The sequence below is a fragment of the Microtus oregoni genome, unplaced genomic scaffold (assembly GCF_018167655.1).
Source record: "Microtus oregoni isolate MIOR12 unplaced genomic scaffold, Mior012 000012F_ref0000307, whole genome shotgun sequence".
Lineage (NCBI taxonomy): Eukaryota > Metazoa > Chordata > Mammalia > Rodentia > Cricetidae > Microtus > Microtus oregoni.
Window position 1 is genome coordinate 38917126 of NW_024543071.1, and position 12072 is coordinate 38929197.

The 12072-nt window shown below is 37.2% G+C and overlaps 1 protein-coding gene across 1 annotated transcript in view; it reads left to right on the top strand.

The window, feature by feature from the left end:
* LOC121454016 (aldehyde dehydrogenase, cytosolic 1-like) overlaps positions 1-9771 on the top strand; it is a 32501-nt gene extending 22730 nt beyond the window's left edge. The window contains exons 10-13 of the mRNA XM_041661203.1: positions 1476-1640; positions 3782-3939; positions 6788-6862; positions 9173-9771. Of these exons, the coding sequence (XP_041517137.1) occupies positions 1476-1640; positions 3782-3939; positions 6788-6862; positions 9173-9245 (471 nt within the window). The 3' untranslated portion in view covers positions 9246-9771. The remainder of the gene's footprint in view (positions 1-1475; positions 1641-3781; positions 3940-6787; positions 6863-9172) is intronic.
* The last annotated feature ends 2301 nt before the right edge of the window (positions 9772-12072 follow it).

The following is a 12072-nucleotide window of genomic DNA, read 5'->3' on the forward strand; positions in this document are numbered from 1 at the left end:
ATAAATTAAGGTGGGTTGATAATCTTAGGCTGTTGTTCCTCTCTAATTTTATAATATAATGCTGAGGTTGATTCTCCTTTAAATATCTCTATCTTTGTCTTAATCTTTTTAAAGATGTGTAAGTTAACAGTCACAATGGCAGTTTTCTCTAGCAAATCTTTCTAAGGCCTGTGTCTTGGCAATCACATCAACCAACTTTTTAGGCCTAAAGCAAGAATTACCAAATGGATAATGTTTAGAATTGACATTGCATAAATCCCAGCTAAGTTAATTAATTGTTCCATTTTAAACCATCCATTGTGGAATCATACATAGACCCAACTCTCTACAGCATAACATAGTTTCCCGTTTTTTAATGTGGGAAATCTCTCTCTCTCTCTCGTAAACTAGTTACCACCTATAACAGCTTCCAATTGTCTCTCCAAATGTGATAGTGAAGACAGTGGAGTGTGGGGCTGGATGCCTCTGTGTAGCTGTGTAGCCCAGCACATCCGAGAGGAGAACAGACAGTTCAGAGACAAGTCAAGGACAGCTGTAACTGCCAGCATGTAGCTGTGATCTGGGAGTGTGTGGCAGTTGAACAACAGTAGAAGCCAGAGTGAGTGTCAAGGCAGCTACCTAGTGTGGCAGCACCCCAAGGAGGGCGTCCAGAGGAAGCCCACAACACATGGGGGGGAGGAAGCTGGTTGTCTGAAAAATGCACACAGGGGATAATGCATAAGGAGGACACGTGGTGGGAGCTATCTGAAGCCTGAGCTGGCCAGTAGGGAGAGCCTAACTCTGGTAGCATTTGGGGCCCAAATAAGTCTGCACATCATTATTTGTGAACTGGTTGCCCAGAGAAAAATCTTCCTACAAATTAGTAGTTAAAACATTTCATGTCTATGGTAATTGACCACATGCTTAGACATAATTCATCTTTTGAAACATGAAGGTGATAAGCAGGACTTGTTGGAAACTGGGATACAATCATTGAGGTGAACTAATAAGTCTGGTATAGTACCATCAGGATGTGAAAAGAGATGCATGTTTTAGGAATACACAGATTCTATCTCTGAAGATTCGTGGTGTTCTCCAGTCAAGAGCATCTGCTTCTCAAGGTGTATACCCACAGAAACTGGGTCAAAGTCCTCTTTCTCACTTCACTCTTCTCTTTCACTCAGGATTAAGATTCTGGACAAATGTGTTCAATCATTGACATGTTTTTCTTCCAAAGTGAATAAACAGCAGTTGTATGAAAACTTCTTATATTCTCATGTCACCGAATTTTTATGCTTACCTAACTACACTAAACGTAAACATTTTTAAGGTTTCCCTCCTAATTCATGGAAAAAAACATACTTAAGAATTAGATGAGTATCTGTCACCAATTCTGAAACACTGTATTTCTTATGAATATCCTGGCACTTTGAAGTCTTCCTTTGCAATATGTTATTGTTATTGTCACTCTTTTTCTTGTGATTTCTTTCAACTAGATTGACAAGGAACAACATAATAAAATACTTGATCTCATTGAGAGTGGCAAGAAAGAAGGAGCCAAACTGGAGTGTGGTGGTGGACGCTGGGGGAACAAAGGCTTCTTTGTTCAGCCCACAGTGTTCTCCAATGTTACCGATGAGATGCGCATTGCCAAAGAGGAGGTAATGGTCCTACTGTTTCAATTTCTGGGCTTGCCATGTTCTTCTGTGCATAACCTGTATGTTACCTTAAAGCCCTCAGCTCCTTGAGTAGCTTTACCCTGAAATGCTTGATGATAAAGTCTAAAGGTATTTGTGATGAAGACTAATTAGTGAGGAGTGCAATGGGCTACACATAGTTAATATCAAACCCAGAATAAAGTCCACAGCAGCTTTTGTAGGTGCTTAATTTACAGCCTTAAAGCAATGGAAAATGACCCTGTCCATTGTAAAAATAGGAATAAATGTGGACATATTGCTCTACATATGCCAGGCACAGAACAGCATCTACTGAATTATCTATATTGTCCACATAAAGAAGTCAACCAAGAGAAACAGAGTGAACTGGCTATGTAAGGGAAGATGAGGATGAGTCCTGGAGAGCACAGTCTAGATAGCATCAATAAAGATGGTGCTAAGATATTCAACATATAATTAAGTGGAACTAGTTTGTGATTAAAATGGTAGCTAATATTTTTCACAAGTATGAGGTCTTTTAAATACATGCAAAGATATGAGCACTTGCCTTGAACAATGAAAGTGTCATGTGCTACAATAAATAGGAAGATACAGTGACTCAAAAACACTCATTCAAAATTTCAACATTCAATGTATCTATACACATGTCCCTGATATGTCAGAGGATCTGAGAGGTTATTTTCTTTACCTCCATAATGTAAACAGATAAAGAGAAAGGGGGACTATCCAGCTTTGCTGGGAGATGAAATAAAGAAAAGAAATAAAAATCAAATGTATGTGGATCATCCAAAACATTTATGACACCTGCATCAATTTAATACTCAACTGCATTTGCATTTCTGCACTTATCGGTCAATTCTTCTTTGATCAGACCTATTGCTTTTATAGATTTTGGTTAACATTTCTACAAAGGACAATAAAGCAGAAAATAATCTTCCTTCAAGGAAACATTTGTTGTGCTGTTATAATATGCTCACTGGAATATCTCATTTACTGCTTCAGAATAGGAGCCTGGAGCCCTTACTGAGTCAGCTGAGTTACTGCAACTCTGAGCAAACCCCTGTCTTCCTGCTCCACCTGCTTCCCATTGACAGTGTTCGCATTGCTAAGCTTCCCAGTTATAGGGTCATGGGAGAACTTAGAGTCCCAGGGTCGGCCCATACTCTTCAGGGAGTTGCTTCTAACTGCCCCATTGCACTCAAATTGACTTGGAACCAGAAAACCATTTGAGGCTTGAGGGTTTTTGACAATCCATGTCAACATTTCCCAGGAATTTGGACTAGCATTAAGAAAAGCCTTTTATTTAATTTTGATAAATACCTTACCAAAATATAGTAGTTTTGTATCCATGTGAAAATCCAGGTGTTTCCTGTTACCTCGGAGTGGGGATGAGATACAGACTGATTTGTGTGTGGGTTTTTCTAACTAGATTCCAGTAGAAATGAAATACTGGTTTATCCTGGATTAGACAAATTGTGACCTCCGTTCCCTGTCCTGTAACTCGAGCCACTGCCAGAGGGTTTGGTTAGTATAGGTTCTGGAGTTAAGTTTCCAGCAATAAATTCTTTTATACTTTTTGGTAATTCTGTTTATTATATATACAGTTGGGTGACTAGTAGAATCTCGGTAAAAATTTTGTGTTATTTTAACTATTTTTTATAATTACAAAAGTATCCAAATATAATAAAATGGATGATACACCAGTGTTCAAGCCATAAACAGTGATCTCAATCATTGTCTGTTTGTTACACTCAGAGCAAAGCATTGATTTGTTTGTCTTCTTGTCTTGTGCAGTATCTTGAAGAAAACTAGGCTTAGGCTTCCAAGGAAATCATGCATTTCCTGATTTGTTGTTCGGCCCTTACATTTTGGGAAGCTCAGTCACATCATGTAAGAATAAACACTGCCATGATGACTCCTGTCTGCTCCATAGAAAAGAAAGAAACACAAAATCAGAGCATCTTTCCAAGTTCACTGGAATGGCTGTTTTATCCTTACACATAAGTCTGAAGAGAGAGACAACACCTTAGTCCATGGAGAATGGCTTCTAGGAAAGCATAGGAAGTGTATTTAAAGCATATGCAGTGTGTATAGCGTTAACCTGTGTTTGTGCCACTCTTGTGTAGATATTTGGACCAGTGCAACAAATCATGAAGTTTAAATCTATAGATGATGTGATCAAGAGAGCGAACAATACTCCCTATGGCCTGGCAGCTGGAGTCTTCACAAAAGACCTGGATAAGGCCATCACTGTGTCTTCTGCTCTGCAGGCTGGTGTAGTGTGGTAAGTGCATCTGAAGTAAGCTTTGCGAGTTACTTACGTAGAATATTGATCATTTTATGGCTGTTTGATTTATATAATATATGTATTATTAGATAATGCTAGGGCACTTGGTACTCTGCTATATGAACAGGAAGATGAAAGTAAAATTCTATTATAACCAACTATATATTAGGTAATATATATTAGTACCATATATGCACTAGACATTATTGCTATTACTATCGCTTACCATATTTGAAATTGAACTGAAGGTGTTACATTAGCTGCGCATATGCTCTACTTGTGAGCTCCATCCTAGTCTGTTTTATACTGTTTAATACAAGATAAGAGTTTAGTTTCTCAGTCTGGCCTTGAACTCACTCTGTGGCCCACTTCTCATCCTCCTGCAAAATGCTTCTGAGAGGCTGGGATCACAGGTCTACATCCATAGACTTGGTGCTCTTTAATTATTTTTAAATTAATGTATGTGCATGTGTATTCTGCTTGCATGTATAACTGTGCACCATGTGAATTGCCTGGTGCATGCAGAAGCCAGAAGAGGGTATACGACCTTTTGGAACTGGAGTTGTAGACTGTTGTAATCCATAGGATATGGGTGCTGGGACCCAGCTCAAGTTCTTGTAAGAACAGCAAAGACAGTTAACACTGAACCATTTCTCCAGCCCTTTCTATAGCTTTTGACTTATCCTGTTCTTTGATTTTTGTAGTTTAACTTTAACACAAATTCTTAGGCTGTGCCTCTCAAACTGAGTCTTTGTCCATCATCTCCTTTCTATGGACTGTTTCTTCAGCAACTTTTTCCTCTTCAAGCCTCCCTTCCCTCAGTCCTGGAAACAGCACAAGCTATGTTCATTCTCTCCTCTAGTCCAGTTAAAGAAAACTAAGAACTGAAAAACATCCTAAGGGACACAACGAGGCAGTTCTTGACCCTCTTGTTCACTTGAAATACCTGTTCCTCCTATCAAAGTGAGAGTCATCATCCAATTATTGACTCAAAATCATAATGTATTTCTTACACTCATCATTTTATCTTACTCAACAACTACTCTTTGTCATCCAAAATCTTGTCTGTGATAAAAGCTTGCTGAGATTTGGAAACTTGTCAATAGCATACAATGACTAACAGAGTGAGAGCTATAAACTCTAAATCATCCTTCTCCACTTGTGTCTATTTAGTGTGAGTTTAGCCAGCTTCACACTAAAATGACAAATCCAAATGCTGTGAAATATGCCAATATAATGTTAAGACTGTTTGTATTCTGGGGGATTTAAAGTTTTGTATTTTCAAATACGGATTTTCAACCAGTACAGTCAATGTGAATAATCCATAGACTGAAAAAAACCTTAAATGGAAACACTTCTGATCCACTGAATTTCAGAGAAGCATGAAGCTTGTATCATTGAGAACGTAAGTACATGCAACATGGCACTAGAGAGGTGGCTTAGCAAGGAATGTACATGGTGTTGAAGAGTAAGAAACTGAGTTTCATTTTAGCTTCCAAGTAAAAGCAAGATATGGTGGCCTGTGCTTGGAAGTTTATCACTGTGCTCTGAGAGAGAAGAATATCTGGATTTCAATGGCTAGGCAATTTAGCAAAATTGGTGAGCCTGAAAGATAGTAGAGGAATTGATAAAAAGGAAAAAAAAAAGAACACTTTACCTTTATCTCTTCTCTGGCCTCCATGTATCTTCCTAATGAACGCTTAAACACACACACATTCATATATACACACATTCATATATACACACTCATGCACATAAATTAGATGAATGAAAAATTTATGTGAACAACCAAATAAGGGAAGCGGTTGAGATTCAGACATATTAATCACCCTGTCTCTGGGGTTTACTCTGAATGTAGGTTTTTTTCCTTAATGAAACATGATAAAAATGCTGTAAAATCTTAATATATAATCATCATTAAAAGCCTGGTTTTTTTCTTATCATGGCATTTCCACCAAAGTCTCTTAAAGGAAATTAATCAAAGTCCCATCTAGTTAGTATAACTGATGATCAACAGAGATTTTTCTATGATAAAAGTCCTAATAAATTCAGCACTACTTACTCATATATGTTCATATTCTACATTTGCTAAAGACTGTGTTTCGTGTATTTTTATCAATCATCTTTCAAAGGTTAATAGCAGCTCTATCAAATATAGAACATTATTCTTTCTACACTCGTCTTAAAATAATTGTTCACAGCCTGCAGAACTGCGCTCCAGTCCCCCTCTCCCATCGCCTTGATCTACTATGACCTCTCTAGTTATATTCATACCTTTTACTGTGTGTTTGTTAGAAACATTTTCAAAATATTTCTAAAAACTGGTTACCAGACTGATAAATGGGCCCAATTGCTGCCACCACTTCTGTCTAGACTGTCTATTTATCAATGAATAAAATAAATGAAATAAGGATTGACACATACAATAATTGCTGAAGACAGCTGATTTTTACGTTACTAAATGTATAAACTTCAAGATTACCCCAAAGCTTCATGCAAATATGCCATTAAAAAAACATAATTCAATCCTATCCTCAGACACTTCCTTTTGTGGCATATTCGTTCTTCCCTCTGTTATGATTCAAACTAACAGGATGTGCATGTGCGCCACATGGACACACTTGCATGCACGCAAATTCACACTCATTGTTGTATCATTTATTTCTAGGTAATATATATGGATGCTTTCTTATTCTAGATTATAGTGTCGCTTTTAATCTAAGTGATCATACTTGATCAAAGGAATGGAGTTCTTAAGGAAATTTCTGAACTTTTAAATTTCCTGATTAGAAATTATGGGATGTGTTAAGGATTACCTACAGTAGGCACCTCTTCTCTGTTTTAGGGTGAACTGCTATTTGGCTATGGCTGTCCAGTGTCCTTTTGGTGGATTCAAGATGTCTGGAAATGGGAGAGAACTGTAAGCTAATCTTTACATTACAATGCATACATATTTTGTGATAAGAATTGCCGCTCCCAGGAAACTGTTCTGTTTTCACTGCTCTGGGGGTAAACTACACCTATATTTAGCATCAAATAGTTTTTTACATGTTGGAAGTACTTCCTAAGTACAGAAAAGCAACAGCAGATTGATTATACTTAATTAAGCTCCTACTACCCATTCAGGGCCATGGTAAGTACAGTACTTTGGTAAATAAATTGTTGCCTGTTTTTAGGATTTCCTATGTTATATGGAAATAGAAGCTATTTTCAGAAAGCAGGAAAAATGGTAAACTGGTAACATTGAGATGAAAGAAAATAAATATTGAAACACTCAAGATATTTGAATATACCTCTTGAATAACTTAAAGCTGACTTATCTCAAGCTGATTTGCTTCTGGTGAAGTCTACCTAAGAACTATAATGCATCTGTTAAATAACGCATTTGCTGCAAAATGTCCACAGAGAATTACTGAGACAATTAACTAGAATGACTCTTTTCAAGACTTATGAGTTATTTTCAAAGGCAGAAAAGCCAAATTAATGAATTTGAAAACAGGGTTTCTAAAGAATCCCAAATAGTGAACTCAGATGAATTTTTATTTTCTTGATTGTATTTATGAAATCAGCTTAGCAAGTGTTTCCCTGAACCTTCATTAAGGCTCATCTCTTGACACCAGGGGTGAAGCAGATATAGCTTAGTCTCATACTGTTTATGCATTGGGTGGTCTGTCATGAGAAGCAAGGATGCTATGTGCAGGCTTACCTGAGAGATCACTCAGATCTGCTCAACCAGAATCAACAGTTGATGATGAGTCAACAGGATGATTTGAATGCAGAAGACTTAAAAGTCAGAGACAATAATGTAAAGACTTTTCTTAACTAAGAAGAAATTTAAGGAGGTCGATGTTCTTGAGGTCTGCATTAAAATTATATATATATATATATATATATATATATATATATATATATATATCTGAGGAAGGTACTCAGATCAGCCTCAGTGTGACAATACACATAGAATTCTGTGAGTGTCCAGTGTCCCAGTAACCCTAAATACAATGTAAAGCAACTTGGTCAAAATTATGGACTAAGTTGTCTGCCTCTTTGATATGAACTACTTATTAAAACAATATATTTTAATGGACTTTAGACAGCTGGGTCAAGCCATTTAATAGCATGCTTTTGAGATTTTTAAGAGCTAGTTCCAAAAGTTTAAATTATTTACAGACACAACCAATATACGACATTATTGATTGCTTAGGAGAATAAGACATTGTCTATATACAAAACTGAATCTGGGGCAGAGTAGGTAGAGAAGAAGTATCAGAAACCAGCAAACCTGTGTTTGTATAGGTTTCATGATCCTGGGAATAGTCCTATATTATTATAGGCCTATATTATATATGCAGTGTGATCTTATTCAAACGATGGAGATCACAACTGAGTGTAGTCCTTATAAATTAAACCCTCCATCAGAAGGAAAGAAATCACGACTTTCAAAATTGGCCTCAGGTAGAACTCAAATAATTACTGTTGCATCTACACATGACTCAATTCAGCTTCTTATCACTTGAGATTGACTTGAAATTTTTTAAGTGTATTGTTAACATTCATAATCTAAAAATCTGAATAGCCTGAATCAAGCCAATCTTTGGTTTTGTTCCTCCTTAAAAGGAAATACAAGCATTCCTAAAACAAAATAAAACAAAACAAAACAAAATAACCAAAGAAACAAAAATTTGACCCATGATGATTAGGAGTTGTTTGGCCCAGATTACAAAGTTCCTGTTAAAACTACAGCTTCAGAACAGGACCCTGAATGGAGGAGGATCTGGGTCATCTTCTACCTGCTCACCTCTTTTGTGACAATGCAGATTGTGAATGCAGGCTCAAGTGAAGCTTGTGGTTTATTCTGTTTCTCTTCAGTCACCGTACAATGCAATGTGAACTCCTCCTTATTTATTGGTCCAATAAAATATAATCAGATTAAATTGTGTACTAGTTAGTCATATAAAGTCAAATAAAGTAATGTAAACAGCAGATATCTTATTTGAAAATATTCCAAGCACATAATTATTTGAAATAAAAAGACATGGTTAAGAATATTTTTCTCCATTGGAGAATTTATTTTTGGCCATAAAGCTAATGATCAGCTAGCAACTATATGAACTACTCTGTATTCAGTAAATATTTTACATTGTTCTTACTCAGATAAGCAAAAAAAAACTTGTACCAAACTATTTTCAGTGTAAAATCATCTTTATATGCAATTTTCTTTCCTCTCTAGGGGTGAGCATGGAATTTATGAATACACTGAGCTCAAGACTGTCGCAATGAAAATATCTCAGAAGAACTCATAGAGAAGCCAGCAGAATGAGGAGAAACCATTCTGCCATTGGACACATCTCCTATAGTCACCAGTAGAGTGATGTTCTCCTTTAACTCTTTCTTCTATTGACTTTTTAAACATAAGTGATTCATCAGTATTAATGTCACACATAGAAAACATGTAGCTTGATCTGAAAGAATCACGATCCTTCTAATAAGTGACCCCAATTCCTACTTCATATGAAAAGGATTGATTTAGGTACCTGTTCCTTGTGACTCTGTCCGATCAGGTACTTTCTACTGCTGATACTTGTCTAGAATATTTACTTGGTAAGGGGGACCAGTAATGATTTAAGTTCTGTCCCTCAGTGACCCTTTGTATGCCTAATGACTACTGAGTAAGATGTTCTGTTTCCTATGGCTATCCCCTTTGAGTGTTGTGAAATGTTTTCTGGAATGCCTAGCTGGAATTAAAATGTGAAGTTTAATAAAGGCAATCTCACATGATTTCTGTTCAACTTGAGTTTTTAAAATAAATTTTATTGTTTGAAAATTTCATATATTTGTACTTTATGTTATGGTAATATTCAAGCCTACTCTCCCCTATGGCTCCCCAGATCTGCATCCATGTACATCCTCCTCCCAATTCCATGTACTTTTAAATTTATTGTCCCTCACTGAATCCAGTTAATGCTGCTCATATGCACACGAGTGTGGAGCCATTCACTGGGACCATAGTCTATCAGGAGCTAATCTACCTCTGGAGAAAACTGACTTCCCTTCCACCAGCAGGCATCGTCTGATAATAGCTCCTCTTACAAAGGTGACTTTTGTACCCCTGCATTCATGCTGTAATGTTGACTGGCTTTTTCTTGTGCAGGTCTTATGTGTTAACCACAGCCACCATGTGTTCAAGAGTATAATGAGCAGTCATGCCTGGAGCTAATACTTTGTTTTAGAGCAGTCTTTCCTCATCTCTGGACCTTATAACCTTTTTACCCATCTTTCATGATGTTCCCTAGGCCTTAGAGAGAAGGATGGTAATATTTAAGTCGTATTGGTTGCTGAGCTTCCCACGGATATTTCTTCTCTGCATTTTAGTCTGGTGTGAATCTCTGTATTATTCACCCTTCCCTGAAAAAGCCACTTGTCTAGAAAGACACGCAGTAATATATGTGCAAGGATAGAAGTCTTTGGGGGAAGTTTGCTAATCTATCCTTTTAGTTTGTTGTTGTGGGTTACATGATTTACTCCATGCACATAGCACCTTCTGCTACTTTGAAAGCATGAGAATAGGAAGAAGCTTTGTAAGGCAGTACCAGCTTGATTCCTTAACCAGTGATGAAGAAGACGATTTAGGGGAAGATTTGATGTAGACATCCAATTTAGGGCTGAGTGCTCCAAGGTCTATTTCTCTTTGCCTACTTCTGGCTGTGGGTCTCTGTATTTGATCCCATCTATTACATGAAGAAGCTTCTGTGGTGATGGCTGAGCAAGGTGTTAACCTATGAGTACAGCAGGATTTTTTGACCATATTTATAGTCATTATTTTGAATTTATTATTTAGTATTTCATCTAAGTTATTAGGGGGATTACTGCATGATTGATAATTTTCTGAGGAAAAAACTATCTTAGTATTTCTTGTTACCTGTATTTTGCATTGGGATTTGCCCATCTAAAGTTATATCTTCGTTTCATATTTTTTGGTTATTGTTATTTTAATTTGGATTGTGTTTCTTATTTCAGTGGAGGTGTTTGCAGTATTCAGGAGAGACTAGGCTGAGAGAGAGCTGTATTTATGATGTCTTCTGTCACCATGTTGCTCCAGAACATATAGTTAGTCTATAGCTAACTACTGTGATCTTAGTATTGTCTTCAGTAAAAGTCACTAACCAGCTGTTAACCCACTGGGATTAACATAGAGTCAGGTTGTGACAAAACCCAACTTCCTGTGAAGCACTGAGTTTATAAGTGAGTAAAGGGATTTTGATAGCATTGTGAATAGATGACCATCTTGACAATGTTAGATATTGTGGGAATGAGTGGAAAGGAAAAGAAAAGAGGTAAGCAATCAAGGTAAGAATTGTGAGTAGTATTAGTTTGTTTGATGGAAAGGGTAGGAGACAGAGACATGTAGGAGTTGAAATAAGAGAGGCCAAGGAAAAGATAGAGTTAATATATTGGCATGTTAGGTAAGCCTAGACTAAAAGGAAGGGTAAGATCTCTATCTAGGTATTATAAACAAGGTTCATTTCTGGGTTTTAGAAGATGTAATACTAAGAGGAAAGAATACTAAGAGAATTGAAAGAAGGCAGATATAGAGAGACAGCACAAATCAGAGAAAGGTGTGAACTAGAGGGAACAGTGTTATCTTGCTACAACTGATGTTGCAGGGGGGACAGAGAGTTGAGTGAAAATGTTAGAAATTGAAACAACGGACTTGGATGTTGTTTCTTTGTCCATGGCAGATCTGCTACAGTGTCTCCCAGGCCCAGTGCAGGATAGACTGTGTGCTGGTTTCTCCAAGTGATGTTCTTTTCTTGTCAGACACTCAGGATCCTTTTCTGCGTGAGATTTCAGGCAGAGCCACTTGCTGTCTGTGAGTCAGGGCAATTGAGGCAAAGCTTGTGGAGTCACAGTTGACGTGAGCCTATTCAGCCAGCAGCAGGGATTGGCTGTGTGGCATCTAAAGCAAGAGTTAAAGCTCATGCTTAGTTTTCAGTTTCACAATCCATTGTTAGAATGATGGTACCGCAGTCACTGCAGACTCCTGTGAAATCCCAGCAGGCTCGGCCTTGCACATTTCATGGTGTAAGTTTTTTCCAATCAGTTTGCCAGATTGGCCCGTATATTAATTGA